General features: G+C 42.3%; 2 protein-coding genes across 2 annotated transcripts in view; both read left to right on the forward strand.

The window, feature by feature from the left end:
• Positions 1–15231, forward strand: part of LOC118857996 (antigen WC1.1-like) — a 66074-nt gene extending 50843 nt beyond the window's left edge. Inside the window, exons 14-22 of the mRNA XM_036768437.1 lie at positions 3188–3259; positions 3343–3657; positions 4375–4689; positions 7846–8295; positions 10955–10997; positions 11548–11666; positions 12056–12151; positions 14780–14885; positions 15189–15231. Coding sequence (XP_036624332.1) covers positions 3188–3259; positions 3343–3657; positions 4375–4689; positions 7846–8295; positions 10955–10997; positions 11548–11666; positions 12056–12151; positions 14780–14885; positions 15189–15231 — 1559 coding nt within the window. The remainder of the gene's footprint in view (positions 1–3187; positions 3260–3342; positions 3658–4374; positions 4690–7845; positions 8296–10954; positions 10998–11547; positions 11667–12055; positions 12152–14779; positions 14886–15188) is intronic.
• Positions 15232–15340: 109 nt separating this feature from the next.
• The window catches only part of LOC118857997 (antigen WC1.1-like), a 75575-nt gene continuing 67673 nt past the window's right edge, over positions 15341–23242 (forward strand). The window contains 5 exon segments of the mRNA XM_036768439.1: positions 15341–15416; positions 21528–21578; positions 21581–21751; positions 21754–21825; positions 22284–22598. Of these exon segments, the coding sequence (XP_036624334.1) occupies positions 15341–15416; positions 21528–21578; positions 21581–21751; positions 21754–21825; positions 22284–22598 (685 nt within the window).

Raw genomic sequence — 23242 nt, forward strand, 5'->3', positions numbered from 1 at the left:
TTTCAGCGTCCAGAGGAGAGCCATGGCATCTTTTTTATTTTGATGGCAAATATGAAGAGTCCTACCCATGTTGTTGGGAACCATGTATGTCATTTGCACATATTTATTTTCTATATGCCATTGTTCATGCCTGACTTTTCTTTGGGAGTTGGATCCCTCAACTACTTTAGAGGAAAATATAGACTATGATAATGTGTAGTACTAATAATGAACATTGATGTTGGCTGGAAGGACCAGGAATGTCCAAAATTAGGGAGGACTAAGAATTGTCTAAATTTACATGAAGGGTGTTTCCCCACAACAAAATTGTGCAAGGACAGAATAGAACAGAGAATATCGTAAACACAGGGATACTAGTCAATATGGGGTGGACCATATTATAGCTTTCTTAGAATAAAATTCTGGGACTTCGTCATTTGACAATTGCAACCCTTGTATCAAAGGGCCATTTGTCAGAGATCTCCTCATTGGTGGAAATGGATTTCATGAGGATAAGTTTGTGAAAGTTGGAGAAAAGAGACATTGTGGACAGAGGAGAGAGATGCTGATCCAGAAGACCAGGATCTCTCTTCTCCCCAGCTGTCTTTAACTTTAACTCATGAAATCAATTGGCACCACTGAAGTTATTCATATGTAAATAGACCCTTGAGCTAAATGTTGCACATTCTTATCTTCTCTGTGTGTTTCTTAGAGGTAGTAGGAGTTGAATTAGGGTAAAACCTTCTCATCAGTTGTACAAATACGTCATGACACTGAGTTAAAGTCAAGTCAGGGGTCAGAGGATAAGGATTCTGCAAGGAAAAAGAACCTATGTATTGGATCAGTGCCAATCAGCCAGAGACTGGGAAGAGAACTTGAGGGAAGAGATCATGCGGTGTATGAAATATGAAATGACTGAACAACCAAAGGTTCATGCTCCCGAAGCTTATCAATTCATTAAGCAATACATGCCAATTGCTTAACAAATCTGGACCAGTTGCTTTTCTCAGTTTTGGCACAAAGAATACAGGGGAGAAAAATTTTTATGCATTAATAACAGTTAATTAAAATAATAAGGATATAAAATTAGGGTATCTAAATGGATTTCTAATTGGAGGAAAGATTAGGGGTTTCCAAGTTGGGAAGGGGAGAACAAATAGGTGCAATTCCCTGAAATCAGAAAAGAGGTATCTCACTCCCCCCAATTTGATCAAAAGAGCATGGAAACAATAACTGATTGAATACTACCAGGCCAATTATCAAATAAAACATATTGGTTTCTTGTGAGAAAATTCCTTGTATAAATCTTCGGATCTGACTAGGTTTCTAGTCAGCATCACTTAGGTCGATAGTTAAGCCCCAGGCAGAGGTGGTCCAGTTCCCAGCCATGCAGAACTGGATTCAAAAGATGCAATAATGTTTTCTCCCAATTCCTGCTATTGCATAGCTTTCTCACAAGGTAGAAATGAGACTAGGCCCATGAGTGAAGAGAAAGAGAACTGAGCTAGCCCCAGACTTGAATCACAAGATGGAGTCAGTGTGGTTGCCTCAATTCCACTACCACTTGCTATTCTAATCCCCTCAGTAGGAAAGTCCCAGAGAGGCGGTGGGAAATTTAGGAAGAGATTAGAGTCAGAGGAAGCTCCTTTCAGTTGTGCTACACTACCATCATCTTGGGAAGTCATTTCTAGTGATGTGTAAAAGTGGAGAGTTTCTGCTTTTATGTTTTATGTCTTTTTCCTTAGTAACTCAGGAAAATCTGCTAGCAGTTAATAGGTACCTGCTATTTGAAAACCTCAACCTTTTCTCTGTTGAGCTAGGAGAAGAAGGAATTCCTATTGAGCTAGTTTAAGAGAGATACTTGTTCCTCTAGTGCGAGGATTCTTGACTTTGGGGCAATGGACTCCTTTGGTGTAGCTTTGGGACAACTTCTGAGAATAATGTTTTGAATTGATCTCCCCCTCCAGAAAATCAGAAGTTAGATTGAAGCACATCATGACCCATAGATTAACAATATTAAAGGGAGCAGACAAAAGTAATTCTACCCTGGTATTCCTTCTCTCTGAGGGGAGTTGAGTGGTGTCTGGGCCCAACTTCGTGCTTCCCCTCCTGGTAGGAATTAAAGTCTCCTTTGTTGAAAGGGAGGTGAAGAAGTTAGGTAGAAAGGCAGCTAGGTGGTGCAGTGGATACAGTGTAGGGCCAGGAATAAGGAAGACCTGGGTTCAAATTTGACCTCAGACAATTACTAGCTGCATTTCCCTGGGAAAATCACTTAACGCTGTTTGTCTCAGTTTCCTCATCTGTAAAATGATCTGGAGAAGGAAATGGCAAATCACTCTAGTACCTTTGCCATGAAAACCCTAAATTTGGTCATGAAGAGTCAGGCACAACTGAAATGACTAAGGTACAACAAGAGGGGAGAAGAGGGCCACATGTGTCTATTCTTCCTCCCTTTGGGCCACACAATGAAAACCTCATGTGAGAGGCACAGCCCTTTGTACCCATGAGGCCACAGAAAATACAGGCCTCTCTACACATAGGCCTTTGCTACAGGGTGGGGCTCTCTTTATATAAATAAGAGACAAATTATATTGAAATATAGTTATCTATATATTTCATTTACTTATATTAAAATATTTTATTTTTTCCTGATTACATGTAAAGATAATTGATACCATTTAATTTTTTTTAGTTTCAAATTTTTGCCTTCTCTTACTCCCTCAATTCCCACCTCCGTAAGCAAAATTTATCAATATATTTTAAAACACATTCATGTACTTCAAGGGGAAAAATAACTCCTGTTCTAGAGTTTAGACATGGGTTGGTGGTAGAAATATGATATGTGGAAGCAACCATATACGGTTTATAGGTGCTAGACCTAGCAGAGACTAAGCAAAGCCTGAGGAAGGGTGATCAGCTATAAATGCTGTCACCTTTCTCTCAGAAGCTCTTCCATATAGAAGGTCACAGACTTTTTAGGGCTCCTTGTATATGGAGGGTGGAGCTGTGGTAGTGGAACAATAGAACTGTCAAGGAGAACAATTTTGTTTGAGTGGGTAGAGCCCAAATCTGCCTTCTTAGACTGGGAATTCCCTTTGTCCCTCCCTCACAACCTGTTTCCTCTCCAGTTTGCTAACTCCTCCTCTCATCCATTGCCTTTCTTCAACGTACACATTTACCTTATTCGAGCTGTGTGTGTTTTTGGCAGGCAACCAGACTCAGTCCCTCACATTCAATAATTCACCATCTGAAAAGGAAAAGGCACCTGTCCTATTTTCAGGTACGAAAGAATATTGGAAAATCTGAGGAAACTGTTCTCTTTCCTTGGGAAAACGGGCAAATAATCTGAATTTCTCCCTGTAGAAAATGGACAGGTTCGTCTGTTGAATGGAAGAGGTCCGTGCTCTGGAAGGGTTGAAGTCTATTACAATGGTACCTGGGGGACCGTCTGTGACGATTCTTGGGACCTGAGTGATGCCCACGTGGTATGCAGGCAGCTGGGCTGTGGAGTAGCCCTCGAAGCCATGGTCTCTGCTCACTTTGGAGAAGGATCAGGCCCCATCTGGCTGGATGAGCTCAGCTGCTCTGGCAATGAATCCCACCTAGGGGAGTGCCCTTCCCTCCACTGGGGTCAGCATGACTGCAGGCACAAAGAGGATGTGGGAGTCCTCTGCTCAGGTCTGGTCTACACACATCCCAGTAACAGGGAGGGACTTATGGGAGTCCTGAGGAGTGGGGCTTAGAGACCAGGGGGAGAAAGGGCTGATTCCAACAAGGAGGAGCATTTCCTCCCTCAACCAGAGCCTTCCCTAGAGTTCAGTTCCAGGGCAAGGCCTCGCATCTGAAGGGTGATTTTATTCATCAATTATAATAGTATATGTGGGTCTCCTCCTTTATGAAGATATATGTGTGTTTATGTATGTGTCTATATGCATATACATACACAAATACATACATACACATATATGTATATGCATGTGTGTTGTGTGTGCATGAGTGCATATGTGTGTGTGTGTGTGTGTGTGTGTGTGTTCCTTATACCTTCATTTCCCAGTAGAGTGCTATTCACAGATTACGCATACAATATGTGTCTACTGATTTGCTTTACTTCGGTGGTTCACAGATACACACTAATATTCAAACTGTGAAACTGAGTAGTGAATTCATAATTAAGACATTTCTGTCTTTTTCATTGGGAGTGACAAGACAGAGAGAGATGCTCAGAAATAAAGAGGAAGTAATTCTGTAAAAAGAAGATCTGGAGTCTCTGTCTATCCAGTAGAGACTCCCCAGCAGAGCCGGAGAACCTAATACAATTTCCAGGGGGAAAAGACCTAGAGAATGTGGGAACAAATGTCCCCTCTGATTGTGTCACACCTTCCTCTCCATTTACAGAATCCCTGGATCTCAGGCTGGTGAGTGAGGACCATAAGTGCTCTGGGTGGCTAGAAGTTTTCTACAATGGAACATGGGGTAATGTTTGCTCCAACTCCATGGACGACAACACTGTATCAGTGATTTGCAGACACCTGAGTTGTGGTTCTAAGGGGCGTATTGAAACATTTTCTAGCTCCCAACAAAGTTTGCAGGCCAGGTGGATAGACAAAATCAACTGCCAAGGTCAAGAATCCTTCCTCTGGCATTGTCCTTCTCAATCTTGGGACCAGAATTCTTGCCAGCAGGGAGAGGAAGCCCTTATCACATGTGAAGGTAACTATGTCTGTCTCTTCTGTGTGACTCCTTTTTAATGAGATTATGGTTATTATTTTAAGTGTAAGTGGATACAATCTGTGGACAAGATTTAGACACAAATTTATTTTGATCAATTCAAGTGAATAGTGGAAGAGACCTGGATTCATAGGAGTTATGTGACAAAGACCTCCGATTTTTTATTTTAGTTGCCTAAAACCTTGATATGAACAAGTTGTGGGTCAGTCTTTCCTGCTCAATTCCTGTCCTCATAGCAGGAGATTAAATATTCCCTCACACAGTCCATAGTGGCTTTTCCAAACTATTTCATCCCTCCTCCAATCTCCTCTCCCCTTCCCTCTCATCCTTGTCTCATATTTCACAGCAAAAATTGAAGTCATTCATCAAGAGCTCCCTATTCTTCCCTCCACATATCATCTCACCCTGATACTTTCTGTCACTATCTCTTCTTTTACCCCTGCCTCACATAAAGAGATGACCCTTCTTCTTGCCAAGGCAATTCTTGTCCATTTGCTACTCCTCTACCACATACAAATAGACTCGTCTCCCTAGTCTTTTAAAAAATCCTCTCACTTAATCCAGCCATTCCTGCTAGCTATCGTTCTGTATCTTCCCTCCCTAAGGTGGCTAGAAACCTTGTGAAGGCTGCCTACCATAGGGTCTTCCACTTCCTTTTGTCTAACTCTCATCTTAACTCTGTAATCTGACTTCAAGCTTCATCATTCAACTGAAACTGCTGTTTCCAAAATAATCAACCATCTTTATTTTTTTCAATAATAATATCATATTTTCTTTTTAATTATTTTAATTAGTTTTTAGTTTACAACATTCAGTTCCACAAGCTTTTGAGTTCCAAATTTTATTGCCCTCTCTCACCTCCCTACTCATCCCCTCCCCAAGATGGCATACAACCTGATAAAGGCTCTACATATGCATTAACATTAAAGCAACCATTTTTAATTGTCAAATCTAATTGACTTTAATCAATCCTCTTATTTTCCAACCTCTCTGTAGCCATTGAAACTCAATCAGCATCTTCTCCTTGATATTCTCTTCTCTCTAGGATTTCATGACACTGCAGTTTCCTGGTTCTCCTCTTACCTGTCTGACATCTCCTCCTCAATCTCCTCAGGTCACCCCCACTAATCACTGATGGTCACCAAGGGTATGTCCTGGCCTCTCTTCTCTTCACACTCAATATTATCTCACTTGATCTCATCAGCTCCACCGGGTTAAAGTATCACCTCTATGCAGATGGTTCTCAGACCTAACTCTCTAACCCTAAGGTCTACCCTGACCTCCATTCTCACATCTCCTATTTGACATCTTGAACTAGATATTCTGAAGACATCTTAAATTTAGCATGTCCAAAACTGAATTTATTTCTCCCTAAACCTTCCCATGTTTTTAGCTTACCTATTACTGTGGAGGATACCACCATCCTCCTAGTCACCTAGTCCAAAATGTAATCCTCAACTCTTCTCTCTCTTTTCCCCCGCCATATGCAATCAGTTACCAAGTCCTGTTGATGTTATTTCTGTGACATCTCTCATCCACACCCCCTTCTTCCTTCTGATGCTGCTACTACACTGATCCAGGCCCATTCCGGGTTCTTGAAAGAGCCTTCTGGTTGGTCACTGTGTCTCAAGTCTCCTTTCATTCCATTCCATCCTGCATTCAGCTGTTACATTCATCTTCCTAAAGCACAAGTCTGACTGTGTCACTTCTCCATTCCCAAACAATAACTTTAGTGGCTTCTTGTTACCTCTGGGATCAAATATTGAATCCTCTCATTCAAAGCTCTTCCCAACCTGCCTACCTGGCTGCCTTTCTTCTCTTATGACACTTTACGTTCCTCTCTATACTTTTCAGTTCAGTGACACTAATCTCTGATGCTCTATGTATGCTCTATGCATTTTCACTCATTCTCCCCATTTCTATAATTCTCTCCTTCCTCATTTCTATCTCTTGTCTTTCCTGGCTTCATTTGTTGTAGTTGTTATTCAGTCGTTTCAGTCCTGTTCAACTCTTCATGACCTCACTTGGAGTTTTCTTGGCAAAGTGTTTTTGCCATTTCTTCCTCCAGCTCATTTTACACATGAGGAAACTGAGGGAAACAAGGTTAAGTCACTTACTCAGGGTCACACAGCTAGTAAGCCTCTAAGACCGTATTTGAACTCAGGAAGATGAGTTTTCCAGATTCCATGCCCAGCACTCTATCCACTGCACCAGCTGGCTGCTTCATTCAGGTCCCAGTTAAAGGCCTACCTTCCACACAGAAGCTTCTTGTTACCCCCGTTTAATGCTAGTGCTTTCCCTCTACTCATTTTTTCCCAATTTCGCCTGTATATTTCATGTTTGCCCCAAGCTGTTTTCACATTGTCTCCTCTAATCAGACGCTGAAGGCAGGAACGATTCTTTTCCTTTCCTTGTATCACCAGGGCTTAGTACAGAGCCTGGCACATAGTAGTTGCTTTAAAAATGTGTGTTGACTTGTTCACTTGACTTTTGCTCTCCTCAAACCCTGAACTGCACATTTAGAGCAGACAACTGCTCCACCCACTTGTCTAAGAAGTTTGATGAGATGTGACTGAAACTCATTTCCCTCCCATCCTATAGTTTTCAAAATTTCTTGGCAACACGAAAGAAGGACATCCCTATTGATCCCTATGACTGTTCATTCTCTCTGCATCATTTGTCCAGCACTGCCTTATCTAGCAGGCAGCCTCACTTTCCCTCAGACTTCTTCACTCTCTGCAAGGGCTACTTTGATCTGCTTCCTTATAGAATCTCCTCATTATATTCATTTCCCTTCTCTCTAATTATTCTCTGAACACCCTAAAGGTAGACTCTTTGTATTATATATACATGTATACATATGTATACATATATATATATAAATCCATGTACATATGTATGTACATATACATATATATGTCTGTATATACATTTCTGTACTTTACTCAGTTGATAGGTCGTAGTGTGATTTAAACAAATCACTGGATGTGGTAAAGATGAAGATCATGCTACCCTGTATTTTGAGAGTAAATTAAGGGATCTTTGGGAATCCTGCCCTGAAACAAGAAAACCTAGTACTCAAATGGTATTTTAGGGTTATCATTAATTCAGTCCTCTCCCAACGTCTTCTCTCTGCAGAAAAGAAGGTCCTTGACTGCCCAACCCCTGGTCACTGCACAGGTATCTCAGTTCATATCTCTCTGTACCTGCGGATCTCAGAGGTTGCTCCTCTCCAAGCTGGGAGTGTGACAGGGGATTCTGCTTCCTTTCCAGACAAAGACAAACTGCGGCTTAGGGGAGGAGAGAGCCAATGCTCTGGACGAGTGGAGATCTGGCACAATGGCTCCTGGGGCACAGTATGCAATGACTACTGGGACCTAGCAGATGCTCATGTAGTTTGTCAGCAGCTGGGCTGTGGCTCTGCTCTGGCTGCCCCAGAATGGTCTGCATTTGGCCCAGGAAATGGGACCATCTGGTTGGATGATGTGCAGTGCAGAGGGAGGGAGTCCTCTCTGTGGGATTGTCCTGCAAGGCCCTGGGGGCAGAATGACTGTAAGCATGAGCAGGATGCTGGTGTCATGTGCTCAGGTGAGTGTGAAGGACATAAAAAGGGGCTGGGAGCTCTCAGAACAGACATTGAGCTGGAGGACATGGGGCTAGAATGTGCATCTAAATGCATCTTCTACAGGTCTGTCCTCTGGCACCAGGGGAGGTTGTAATTTGATCCTGGGGTCACGGAATTTAGAACTGAAAGAAAAATTAATCATCATTGTTCTAATTTCTTTGCTTTCCCGATGAGGAAATAGAAGTCCAGTGGGATTATGTGACTGTCATAAGGTCACACAGACTAGCTAGTGTAACTTTTGGTTACTTTTTGGACTTAAGTCCTGTGACTCCCAAACTTGCAATCCCTCTTATGTCCTCTAGCCCTCTCCCCCAGTTGGTGCTGGGGAGAAGGTATGTAGAAATTTGCAAATCATCCTGAGGTGTTTGAATAGCATATCTTGGGCAGATATTTAACTGACAGAGGAGTCAGGAGTCAGGCAGAATTCAGAGCCAGTACACCCAGCTTGGTCTCTACTCATACCTCCAATTATTGTTTCTTTTCTTCCAGTGAAAAGAGTAGGGTAGTGTTCTTATTAGGTCATGTAGTCATGTCAAACACGTTGTATCTTGATGAACTATGTCCATAGAGATTTCTTTGGAAAGATACTGGAGTACTTTGACATTTCCTTTTCCAGTGTGTTGTCATTTTACAAATAAGGAACTGAAGCAAATAAGGGTTAAATGACTTGCCCAGGGTCACACAGCTAGTATCTGGGCTTGTTTGGAACTCAGATTTTCCTTATCTTCTAGGCCCAGTTCTCTATTCATGGCACCACTTAGTGCCTCTTTGCTATCAAAAAAGTTACTATGTTCAGCCCCCTCCCCCTCTGCTCTAGCCCATATCAGAGTGGCTCAACACCAATCAATCCACATGGATTTACTAATTAGGCCTTACTATGTGTTAACGTACTAATCCCTGGCAGTAGAAAGAAGGGCGAACACATTCCTTGCTTTCAAGAAGCTTCATAATAGATTGGGAAACAACATATAAATAACTGGATACATAGAAGATACACGCAGAGTACAACGAAGGTAGCCTAGAAAGGGAAGCTTAAGGGCCTGGCGTGTCTCAAGAAGGCTCCTTTAGACGGAAGTGTTTGAGTTGAGTCTTGAAGGAAGCTCAGCGTATGAACAAGTGAAGGAAGGAAGGGTGAGCCTTTCATAGAAGGAGTGCCAGAAAGCCAATATTCAGGTGCAGAGAGGAGTATCATGTGTGAGGGACAGTGAAAGGGCCTGTATATCTGAGTAGAAGAGTTTGTGGAGAGGAGGAGTGTATAAGCGATGTGGAAAGGTACAATGAGACCAAGCTGTGAGAAACTGTGATGAACAGAGGAGTTCTTTTGGTTCCTCGAGGTAACAGGGAACTACAGGATTTTATTAAACATAGCCATGATATGGGCAGCTAGGTGGTGGAAGCCTTAAGTCAGGATGATACATCTCCCTGAAGTTGCTATCTGGCCTCAGACACTTCCTAGCTGTGTGACCCTGGGCAAGTCACTTAATTCTGTTTGCCTGAGTTCTTCAACTGTACAATGAGCCGGAGAAGGAAATGGCAAACCACTCCAGCATCTCTGCTAAGAAAACCCCAAATGGGGTCACAGAGAGTCAGGCATGACTGAAAAATGATTTAACATTAACAAAAATAACGTGGCCAAATGTACCCTCTGCAATAGGGGTGAGGAACCCCCAGCTTTGGCGCTACATGTGATCTTCTGGGTCATTGAATAGGGTCTTATGATTGAGTCCGAGTTTTACAGAGTAAATCATTTTATTAAGGGAATTTGTTCTGTGAAGCTTGGATTCATCAAATGGACACAGTTGAGGAACTAGAGGGCCATGAGTAGCCTCGAGGCTGCAGGTTCTCTGCCACTGCTCTAGAATGATGACTTTGGCAGCTGATTAAAGGATAGATCGTTGGGGGAGAAATGATCAGAAGGCTTTGTAATAGTCTGGTGATGGTGGGGACCTGAACTAGAGTGGTGGCTGTATTAGTGGAGAGAAAGAACCTGTGGAGATGGAAATGACAAGATTTTCCAAATAATTAGATGTGTGGGGAGAGTGAGAGGGAGGGTTTAAGGAGAGCACCAAGATACTGTGTCTGAGGGACTGGGATGGGGGTAGTGTCTTCAGTAGTAATAGGGAAGTTTGGAAGGGGGGTAAGGTGTGTGAGGAGGAGAAATAACAGGAGATAATGAGTCTTATTTTGGACACATTGAGTGTGAGGAGTCTGTGGGATAGGAGGAAGGGTATATGAGACATCCACTCCCTATGGGAATCTTTCATACCTTGGAGAATTATCTCTGTTAGGTCAGAGAATCTGCTGAGAAACTTGTGAGCTAGAGGTTGGGGTGGGGGGGGTAGAGGGGATCTACAGAACGATCTTAGAGAATATGCGGCTTCTGGATTTGGGATTTGACTTCAGCACGGATCCTCTGACTGCAATCCTCATGGTCTCTCAGTCTCTTCTTAAGCTTGAGCTGGATGAAGGAGATCTAGGAGATCTAGGAGCTTCCTAGGGTGTTTGGATGGAGCATTATGGGAGGATGTTCACATAATAGGGGGTTTAGAGCAGGATCCAGAAGCCATGTCCAAACTGATCTCTACCTATTCTTCATATGTTTTTTCTCCTATTTTCTTCCAGTTGAAAGTACAACATTGCCATCTACCACAAAAGGTACACTGCTGTGCCACTCCCTTCCTCCCTTCCTACCAACTCTGGGTTCATTTGGGAGCAGAAACCTGCCCAGGCCCAAGGCTGACCTTTTGGGATTCTTTCATCTCTGCGGAGATCTACTGTACCGGAATCCTGAGAAGCCGCAGAGAAACTTGAGGGTTGGGAATTTAGGTGGAGTGGGGAGGGGGTTTTGCAGGAGTGGGAAGGGGGTTTTGCAGGAATGGGGAGGGGGTTTCCGCAGAATGCTCTTCAGGAATATATCACCCCTCCTCACAAATTTAAGTTTAAAGATCTGGAATTCAGTCACCGTAAAGAAGTATTGTTCCTTTGTTGTTTTCTTGGGCATCCAGGCCTATTCCTGTCCTCTCTACAGTGCAGTTGGTGGGGGGAGAGGGGGGGAGGGTGTTCTGTAGCTGGAGGACCTTCAGGTTGAGGGTGAACCTCAGGTTTCCCTCCTATCTCCATACTAACCTCGGTGAGCTGTCCTGGGTAGTTTGACAACTTCTTCCATAATACAGAGCCTTATGATTCTTCTTCTCCAAAGGAACAATCACTAAGAGAGTTTCTGCGTCTTTGAACTCTCTGTTTGGGATCTTCTGCCTCATTTTAGGGGCCCTTCTCTTCCTGGTCCTCATCCTCCTGGGCATTCAGACTCACAGAGGGAGAATCCAGCAACAAGGTGGGCAAACTGTGGGGCACCGGGTAATATGGGAAAGGGTGTGGGCGAATGAAGGGATGCAATGATAGGGATAGGGATTTTGAACAAGGCCCAAGAAAGCATGTCAGGACTGGATATGATCCACATGTCTTGCTTTAGTTTTCAAACCCAAAATAGCTCCAACTGTCTGTGGCCCAAGAGAGTCTAAGCTGTGAGCACAGATCTTGTGTTAGATATGGGATTCCAATTAAGGTCATACTGTAGGGACTGGACAGAACAGGCATCCGTGTTAGAACTAGGGAGTGGTCTGAGTGTGAACAGAATGTAGATTGAGGAGAGCCCCTAAGACAAATATATGTCAGGTGATGGTCTCAGGCCCAGTGTTTCTGATGCATGGCCATTTGTCCCAGCTCTGTCCAGATATAGGGATTCTCTTTACGAAGCTGTGTACCAAGACATTGATTACTATCTGAAAGAGGACAAGGAAGACCTTCTGAGGAGCCCAGGTATGTGTATCTTCTCCCCATCCACCTCCCTTGGACACTCTAGACAGGAACTATATGCTTTGGTCAGTACCATAATCTTTGGCCTTCGCATCTTCTGAAATCTCTGCCTATACCTGCCTGCTGTGGTTTCCCCCACCTCATAACATTTCAGTTTCCATTTCCCATTCTCTACATGGGCAGGCAGGCAGGTCCAACACCCCAATTCTGGGCTCTGAGCTTCATCTCTAGAGGGAACATGACTAGAATTCTGTGTTCTTTTGGTTCTGATGTTATTTTGTCAACCTGGGTCCCCCTGATTATAGTGTCTTCAAGTTCAGGACAGGGCCCTCATAATTTCAGGTCCAAAGATGCTATGATTTCATTTCGCTAAGAGGATAGCCAACTCAATAGAATTAATTAACACCATTATACCATTCCCTCTGAATCTGGATCTTTCTTGGTAAGAACAGAATTGGAGGGAAAAGACTTGAATGTCCCTAAAATTAATAACATGGAGCTCTGGATGAAACCCCCTTCCATACCCTTAGAACCTTTCCATCCACATCAGAGCCACGTCTCTCTTGGCCAGCCCTGAGACCCTCACTCACTAACGAACTTTCAGTTTTCCAAGCTTTCCCCCCTACTCTGCATGAAGAATGACACACTTCTGTTAGGACAATATCATCCATGACCCGCTGCAATTTTTAGAACCTAGCTTATTTTATGTTACTAATGTCTTGTCAATCATGTTCTTCACCATTCTAGTACAGAAACTTCCAGGAAGATGGCATGAAAGTTTCTGTTACATTTGGGAGGGCCCTTGGTCTCACGTAGAACACTTTGATGAATCATCTCAAAGAGTGACTTTTTTAACCTTTCCCCCAGAGACTCAGAGTGACACCCGTTTAAGGTCAGCCTCCCTGGTTTCAGAACACAATTTCACATTGTTCTGAATTCTGTGGATGGACCCAACCCGGCATATGGTGGGGGGATAAGTTTCTATTTCCTATTTGATTCTGTCATGTTCTTCTCCTCAGGGTCTTTTCTGGGCTATGTGAGAGATAAGCTTGCACAAGGGGAAAATGAAGGGAAAAACCAAGCTGTACTTTCCCCAAGTAACAGGAAAGGGCAGGCCTCAGAGGCAAGGACTGATATTTCCCAAGGTGTTTTCTGCTCTGGAAGGCATCAGCTAAAATACTACCCTGCTGTCTTCAGTTTCTCCTCATCCCAGACATCCCTCACCTCTCTAATGGAAGCTTTTAAGAATACCCTCAATGGCAGCTAGATACTCTGTTTGACTCCAAACATGTGCTAGGTAGATAGAAGTTTGGAAGAAGACAAGGGAAATGATGCAAGTAAAGGGAGGAAGGGAACCAGGTGTGTTTTGGTAGGTGGCCAGGCCCCTGATAGGAGGGGAGGCCTTGACCTCATGGTCAGAATAATGACCAAAGAGGCATCAGAATCTGGAGGATAATCCAGGGAATCAGCTTATTCTCACTGACGTATTGGGTCTCAGGGTCACTATCACCAGAGCAACATGAATTGAATCATGACAGGGTGGAAAGTTCTGGGCCAAGTGATTTCATCCTTGAAGATGGGGCCAGTGATAAACATTGAGGTGATAGAAATAAAGAGAGGAGAATTTTGAAGCTAAAAGATACGAAGAGAAAATTTACACTAAGGAGGACTGAAATCATTGTCCTGTATGAGGGAGCATTTCTCCTCTTTCCCACCTTGTTGATTCTTAGTGCGAGGTCAGGTCCCTAACTCTAACCCAAGTAGTCTTCTTCTTCAGCTGCATTCAGCCTTGAACACCTCTTGATACTCCCTTGTATCTTAAAAAAAAATAAAATTTTACATGCACAGACACATCCCCTCACTTATAGAAAAATTGTGTTGAAAACAAAACAATGATCTCTCCCTCAGATAACTCCAGTCAGCCTGATGATCCCCCAGGTGATGGGTATGATGATGCTGAAGAATTATCTAGGATTGAAATTCCCCCTGTTACCTCGATAAATGGGGAAGGTACTCTGGTTGCTACTGATGCATGGGATGAGTACAGGGAATCACACACAGGTGAGTGGTTGTCAACAGACTCATTGACATGATAAGTGAGATTTCCAGCTATTTTGGAAGATGAAGAGGTGGTTGTGTAAATACACACACGTCTTTATACAGATATGCCTGTCTATTAACATGTATGCATGCAAGAATGTGCACATATGCATATGTGCTTACACACATTCAATGCATACATATATGTTTCTCTATATGGTGAAAAATTTTGTCAGTACATCAAGAATTCTCTGCATTGACATTTTTCAGAAATATACCTGGGACAATTGTTCCCACAATGATGTAACTAAGCAAATAAATGAGCAGGCCCTGGGGATCTGAAGCTGCCTCCTCCAGGCTGCCCTTCCCTGTGACCCCAACCCACCCTAATGTAAAGAGAAGCCTTTCCATAGCCCTCTCTCAGTCCTGGCCATTTCTGTTCCCTTTCCTGTCAATGGTGCATCAGGACTAGAAAAGACTCTTTACCCAGGCTTGAAGGTGGCAGACATTCACCAACATGTACCACCACCAAAGGCTCCTTGCTCTTCTTTAGACACAGCTCCAAATTCAGCTCCACTTTCTTGGTTCTAGGTCAGTTCTTTGGGAGATCCCCTGACTCCAGGATGGGAGAGGATGACCCGCCCATGTCCTCTGAGGCCCTGGGGTATGATGAAGCTGAGATTGGTGTCCCTCAGATGTCAGTTTAATACCATCACCTACAAGCAGTCTCTTAATAAATGTTCATTGAATTGAATTGGAGTAGAACCAGTTTCCTGTGACACTTAAAATAATTTTACTATTCCCCTGCCCTCAAACACTGTATCCTGAGAGGGCAGGGTTGAGGGTTTCCTCTTCACATGTGGTGAACATCTCTCCACTACCCTGAACTCACCCACCCGGGTGAGATTTTTGCCTCTTTCAAAAGAGCTTCTCTTTCCAGACCTTTAATTCTGAAATTTCCCTCTTTTATCCCTCTTTTCCCATGTCCTCACTCCCCCAGGGTATACAGACTTTCGTCTGATGAACGGAAGATCCCAATGTGAAGGAAGAGTGGAGATCCAAGTTTTGGGGACCTGGAGAACTCTCTGTGACTCCCACTGGGATCTGGCAGATGCCAGTGTTCTCTGCCATCAGCTCAATTGTGGTGTTGCCATGAAGCCTCCAGAAGATGTACATTTTGGCAAAAGAAGTGTCCAGTTAATAGAGGATACATTTTATTGCTCAGGGAGTGAGTCTCATTTGTGGAATTGTTCTGTGACTATTCTGGGGACTTCTCCATGTTCCAAAGGAAAAGTTGCCTCTGTGGTCTGCTCAGGATAGTTAAGGGAAATCCCTAAGTTGGACTCAAAGTATATCTGTAGGTGTTGGGCCAGTGAAAGCGCTGATAAGTACAGGAAGGAAAAGGATAGGAGTGTCTATACCCATCAACAGTGAGGTAGCCCATTTCATTGTCCAGAGGAGAGCCATGGCATCTTTTTTTCTGATGGCAAATATGAAGAGTCCTAACCATGTTGTTGGGAAACATGTGTGGCATTTGCACATATTTATTTTATACGTGCCATATTTCATTCATGATTTTTCTTTGGGAATTTGATATGTCAACTACTTTGGGGGAAAATGTATATTGCGCAGTTCAAATAATGAACTGAGATATATTGGCTCTAGACATTGATAGGAAGGACCAAGAATGAACAAATTTTTACAGGAAGGAGTAAAAAACGTCTAAATTCACATGAACAATGTTTCTTCAGAGTGGGATTCTGCAAGGATAGAATAGATTAGAGAAGATCATTGACACTGGGATACTATTCAATATTGGCTGGACCACATTACAGCCATCTTAGAATACAATTCCAGGACTTTGTTACTTGAAAATTGCAACACTTGTCTCAAAGGGTCATTTGCAAAAGATCTCCTCATTGGTGGAAATTGATTTCGTGAGGGTCAGAGTTGTTGAAAGCTGGAAAAAAGAGAGATCCTGGTCAGAAAGCAAGAGAGACCCTGAGCCAGAAGATCAGGATCTCTCTTCTCTCCAGCTCTCACTACCTTCATTTCATGAAATCAATTTTCACCAATGAAGAGATTCTTATGCAAATAGATCCTTGAGCGAAAGCAATTTTGTCTTCTCTGTGTATTTTTTAAAGTTAGTAGGAATTGAATTAGGTAAAACCTTCTCATCATACAAATAGGTCAGGTTCCAGAGCAGGATTCTGCAAAGGAAAAGAGGGTATCTGTTGGATGCCTTTGAATGGGGAGAAAACTTGAGGGAAGAGATAGTGAGGTGTATGAATGATGAAATGACTGAAGAAACAAAGGTTTGAGCTCCCAAGCTTATTAATTTCTCACAGAATACTTGCCAATTGCTTAATAAATCAGGACTACTGGACTTTCTCAACTTTGGCACTAAGAATGCAGTGGAGACAGGTTTTTATGCCTTAAAGGCAATTAACCAAATATGACCAATTAATTAAAAGAAAACAATTAACAAGGATCCAAAATTAAGTCATCTGATTTCTAATTGTAAGAAAGATTAGAGTCTTTCCAGGTTGGGAAGTGGAGAAAAAATAGGTACAGTTACCTGAAATCAGAAAAATAGGGGTCCCACTTACCACCTCCCCATTGCTCCTTTTCCCGCTCTGCCTATGCCTGTATTAAATCAAAAGAATATCCAAACAATACCTGATTGAGTACTACTGGGTCTGTTTTCAGATAAAACATATGGGTGGCTTTTGAGAAAATTCCTTGCTTCTGTCTTTGGATCTAACTCTTTGTTTCTAGTCAGCCTAACCTAGTTTGTTAGTTAAGCATCAGGTAGAGGTAGTCCAGTTCCCAGACATGCAGGATTAGGTTCAAAAGATGGGATGTTTTCTCTGAATTTCCACCATTGCATAAAGTTTTCTCACAAGATAGAAAGTGGACTAGATGCATAAGTGAATAGAAAGAGAACTGAGCTATCCCCAAAACTGAATCACAAGATGGAATGAGTGTGATTCCTTCCATTCCGCTACCACTTGCTATTCTAATCCCTTCAGTAGGAGAGTCCCAGAGAGCAGGTGGGAAATTTAGAAACAGGTTAGAGTGAGAGGATGCTCCTTTCAGTTGTGATACACTAGCATCATATTCAAATATCATTTCCAGTGATGTGCAAAAGTGCAGAGTTTCTGCTTTTATGTTTTCTTTTTTCCTCAGTTCCTTAGGAAAATCAATCTACTACCATTTACTAGGTGTCCACCATTTGAAAATCTCAACCTTTTCTCTGTTGAGCTAGGAGAAGAAGGAATTCCTGCCTAGCTTGTCCAAGAGAGATACCTGTTCCTCTGGAGGAGGGATTCCTGATTTTCTTTGGGCCATGGCCTCCTTTGGTGTAGCTTTAGGACAACTTCTGAGAATAACGTTTTTAACTGATCTTCCCCTCCATTTAATGTCAGAATAACCCGAAGTTAGACTGAAGCTTATCATACCTCCTCTAGACTAACAATATTTAAGGGAGCAGATAAAAATTATTCCGACTTGTACCCCTTCTTTCTGAGGAGAGCAGAGTGGTCTCAGGCTCCAACCTTCTGCTTTCCCTCTTGATGGGAATTAAAGTCTCCCTTGGAGAAGGGTAGGGGGAGAAATAGGAAGAGAGGCAACAAGGTGGTGCAGTGGAAAAAGTGAGGGGAAGGAGTCGAGGAGACCCCAGTTCAATTATGACCTCATATAATTATTAGTTGCATGTCAATGATCTGGGCATACAGCTGAAAAAGCTAGAAAAAGAGCAAATTGAAAACCCCCAATTAAATACCAAATTAGAAAAAATGAAAATCAAAGGAGAGATGAATAAAATTGAAACCAAGAAAACTATTGAATTAATAAATAAAACAAAGAGCTGGTTTTATGAAAAAACCAATAAAATTGATAAATCTTTGGCCAATTTGATTAAAAAAAGAAAGAAGAAAATCAAATTACCAGTATCAAAAATGAAAAGGGTGAGGTCACCTCTAATGAAGAGGAAATCAAAACAATAATTAGGGATTATTTTGCCCAACTGTATGCCCATAAATTTGACAACCTTAGAGATATGGATGAATATCTACAAAAACATAAACTGCCCAGGCTAACAGAGAAGGAAGTGAAATTTCTTAATGACTCCATATCAGAAAAAGAAATTGAGCATGCCATCAATGAACTCCCTAGGAAAAAATCTCCAGGGCCAGATGGTTTTACATGTGAATTCTATCAAACATTTAAAGAACAACTAATTCCAATACTTTGTAGACTATTTGGGAAAATAGGTGAAGAAGGAGTCCTACCAAATTCTTTTTATGACACAAATATGGTACTAATACCCAAACCACTATAAAATATTTGGGAGTCTATTTGCCAAGACAAACCCAGGGCCTATATGAACATAACTATGAAACACTTTTCACGCGAACAAAATCAGATCTAAATAAATGGAAAAATATCAGTTGCTCATGGTTAGGCTGAGCTAATATAATAAAAATGACAATTTTACCTAAATTAATCTATCTATTCAGTGCCATACCAATCGAACTACCAAAAATTATTTTACTGAGCTGGACAAAATAATAACAAAATTCATTTGTAAAAACAAGAGGTCTAGAGTATCTAGGGTATTAATGAAAAGACATGCTAGAGAAGGTGGCTTAGCCACACCAGATATTAAACTGTACTACAGAGCAGCAGTCATCAAAACTGCCTGGTACTGGTTAAGAAACAGGGGTGTGGATCAGTGGAATAGGATAGGTACACAAGTAGGAGAAGTCAACAAGTTTAGCAATCTACTCTTTGATAAACCCAAAGAGGCCAGCTTCTGGGGTAATAATTCACTATTTCACAAAAACTGTTGGGAAAATTGGAAAATGGTAGGGCAAAAACTGGGCATAGACCAATATCTTACACCATATACCAAAATAAAGTCAAAATGGGTTCATGATTTAGGAGTAAAAGCTAATACTCTAAGTAATTTGGGAAAGCAAGGAATAGTTTACTTATCAGATTTATGGAAAAGTAAAGAATTCATGAGCCAACAAGAGATAGAGAGCATTACAAAATGCAAAATGGATAATTTTGATTACGTCAAATTGAAATGTTTTTGTACAAAAAAGCCAATGCAACAAGAACTAGGAGGGAAGCAGAAAATTGGGAGAAAATCTTTGCAACTAGTATCTCTGATAAAGGCCTCATTTTGATACCACATCTCTCCTGTCAGATTGGCTAAAATAACAAAACAGAAAAATGATAAATGCTGGAAAGGATGTGGGGAAATTGGAACATTGTTGCATTGCTGGTGGAGTTGTGAGCTGATCCAGCCATTTTGGAGAGCAGTTTGGAACTATGCCCAAAGGACTATAGAAATGTTCATACCCTTTGACCCAGCAATACCACTTCTAGGGTTGTATCCCAAAGAAATCACACAAGCGGGAAAAGGACCCATATGTACAAGGCTATTTATAGCGGCTCTTTTTGTGGTAGCCAAGAATTGGAAATCAAAGGGATGCCCATCAATTGGGGAATGGCTGAACAAGCTGTGGTATATGAAGGTGATGGAATACTACTGTGCCATAAGAAATGGGGATGATGCAGACTTCGTAACAACCTGGAAAAACCTACACGACATAATGCTGAGTGAGCGGAGCAGAGCCAGGAGAACGTTGTGCACAGCCACAGATATATGGATTCCATGAGGACCAACCCTGACATACTGCGCTCTTCTCAGCAACCTAAGGGGCAAGGACAACTCCAGGGGACTCACGATGGAGAATGCTATCTTCATCCAGAGAAAGAACTGTGAAGTTTGAATACAGAACGAGGCGCACTACATGCTCGCCTTTTCTGCTTCTCTTTTGTTTTTGTTTTTGCTTTTGTTTTTTTTTTTGGTTCTGTTTCTTCTTTCTCATGATTCATTCCATTGGTCAGAATTCTTCTCCACAACTTGACTAGTGCATAAATTAATTCAATGCGAAGTTATACAGGACAGTTATATGAGCTTCCATGCCATCTTGGGGAGGGAGGGGGGAGGGAGGGGAGAAAATCTGGAACTCAAAACTATGTAGAACCATGTGTGGTAAACTAAAAATAAATAAATTAATTAAAAAAAATCTCCCTTGGAGAAGGGGAGGTGGAAAAGCTAGGTAGATAGACATCTGGGTGGTATAGTGGAGAAAGTGAAGGGAAGGAGTCAAGGAGACCTGAGTTCAAATTTGACCTCATATAATTCTTAGTGGCATGTCCCTGTTCAAGTAACTTAACCCTGTTTGCTTCAGTTTCATCACCTATAAAATGAGCTGGAGAAGGAAATGTCAAACCGTTCCAGTATTTTTGCCAAGAAAAATCCAATTGGGATCATGAAGAGTTGGATAGAACTGAAATGACTGAACAGGGAGAAGAGGGCTAGGGATGTCTATTATTCCTTCATTGGACCCACACACTAACACCCCAATCCCACATTTCAGAGGGACAGCCCTTTGTACACATGAGGCCTCACCACACACAGGCCTCTCTACGCATAAACCTTTGCTACTGGTGGGGCTCTCCTTACATAAATAAGAGACCAATTGTATTGAAATTTAGTGATCACTACATTTTATTTATTTATTTTTTAAAAACAACATTGTGTTTTTCCTTATTACATGTAAAGACAATTTTTAACATTCATTTAAAAAGAAACTTAATTCCAAATTTTTTTCCCTCCCTCAATTCCTCCCTCTCTAAGCAATTTTTATCAATGTAATTTAAAACAAAATCATGTACTCCAAGTAAAAACCTCCTGCTCTAGAGTTTAGATATAGGCTGATGGCAGAAATATGGCAGGGGGGAAGCTGCCCTATATAGTTCATAGGTGCTAGACCTAGCAGAGGGCGAGCAAAGCCTGAGGAAGGGTGATAAGCTACAAGTGCTGCCACCTTTCTCTCAGAAGCTCTTCCTCATAGGATGTCACAGCCTTTTTAGGACACTCTGTGTATGGAGGGTGGAGATGTGGCAGTGGAACAATAGAACTGTCAATGAAATGAATTCTGTTTGACTTGGTAGAGCCAAACCTGCCTTCTTAGACTGGGAAATCCCTTTGTGCCTCCCTGACAACCTGTCTCCTCTCCCATTTGCTGACCCATTCCTTCTGTCATCCAGGGCCTTTCCTCAAGGTACATACTTACCTTATTTGAGCTCTTTGTTTTAAGCAGAAAACCAGACTCAGTCCCTCATGTTCAATAATTCAAATTCTGACCAGGAAAAGGCACCTGTCCTATTTTCAGATAAGAAAGAAAATTGGACAATATGAGGAAACTGTTCTCTTTCCTTGGGAAAATGGGAAATTAATCTGAATTTCTCCCTGTAGAAAATGGACAACTTCGTCTGTTGAATGGAAGAGGTCCCTGCTCTGGAAGAGTTGTACCTGGGGGACCATCTGTGATGATTCTTGGGGCCTGAGTGATGCCCATGTGGTATGCAGGCAGCTGGGCTGTGGAGTGGCCCTCGAAGCCATGGTCTCTGCTCACTTTGGACAAGGATCAGTCCCCATCTGTCTGGATGATCTTAATTGCTCTGTCAATGAATCCCACCTAGGAGAGTCTCTTCCCTCCATTGGGGTCAGCATGACTGCAGACACAAAGAGGATGTGGGAGTCCTCTGCTCAGGTCTGGGCCACACACATTCCACTAACAGGGAGGGACTTATGGGAGCACTGATGTGGTGGGGCTTAGAGACCTGAGGGAGAAGAAGCTGATTTGGACAGGTAGGATGACTTCCTTGTCCAACCAGAGTCCTCCCTAGAATTCAGTTTCAGGGCAAGGCCTCCTATCTGAAGGCTGCTTTTATTCATATCCTATGATTGTATAGGTGGGTTGAGACTGTGAACATGACTAGTGAAATCAAAGTAAAGATATTCCTCTCTTTATCAATGGGGGAGATAAGACAGAGAGAAATACTCAGAAATATAGAGGAAGTAATTCTGGACAATGAAGTTCTGGAGTCTCTGTCTATCCAGTGGACACTCCCCAGAAGAGCGAGAGACCCTAATACAATTTCTTGAGGGAAGAGTCCCAGAGATTATGGGAACAAATGCTTTCTCTGAGTGTGCGATACCTTTTTACAGAATCACTGGATCTCAGGCTGGTGAGTGAGGACCATAAATGCTCTGGTTGGCTTGAGGTTTTCTACAATGGAACATGGGGTAGTGTTTGCTCCAACTCCATGGATGACAATACTGTATCAGTGATTTGCAGACACCTGAATTGTGGTACCAAGGGGCATATTGAACTAACTTCTAGCCCCTGAAAAGGTTTGCGGGCCAGGTGGATAGACAGAATCAACTGCCAAGGTCAAGAATCGCCCCTCTGGCATTGTCCTTCTCAATCTTGGGACCAGAATTCTTGCCAGCAGGAAGAGGAAGCCTTTATCACATGTGAAGGTAACTACAACTTTTCCTTCCGTTTGACTCCTTTCAAAACAGATGATTGTTTTTAGTCCAAGTGGATTCAATTTATAGACAAGATCTGGACGAAATTCATTTTGATCTGTCCAAGTCAAGAGTGGAAGGGACCTAGGTTAGTAGGAGTTATGTGGTGAAGAGCTTAGTTTTTTTTATTTTAGTTGACTAAAACCTTAATGTGAACAAGTTGTGAGTCAGTCTTTCTTTCCTCCACAATTCCTGTCCTCATAGCAGGAGATTAAATATTCCCTCAAACACCCAAATTCCCAGTTCTTCACCTTATTCATTTCAAAGCCCTCCATCCAACTCAGAGGCACACAAGATGGTCATCCTCTTGTTCTTGCTGTCACCTACAAGTGTTCCACTTTTATGTTTGTGAACTCTGAAATTCCTTTATCTGATCCTAATTGAGGGTCATTACCCCTTTCCCTCTCTCTTACAACTCCCTACCTCTATTCTTCATCCTCACCACTCCTCAGTTGTTTCCCAGGTCATGATTACTGCACTGGCTAACCTCTCCTTCTCTATTCCTGGTGAACTGCTTCATCTCTCTTTCTATCCTCCTCTATTGAGTCCCTTGTCCCCTTATACTATCTCCAAAGTTGTCCTTCCAAGCCTCAGCC

Source organism: Trichosurus vulpecula, chromosome 7 (genome assembly GCF_011100635.1).
Source record: "Trichosurus vulpecula isolate mTriVul1 chromosome 7, mTriVul1.pri, whole genome shotgun sequence".
NCBI lineage: Eukaryota > Metazoa > Chordata > Mammalia > Diprotodontia > Phalangeridae > Trichosurus > Trichosurus vulpecula.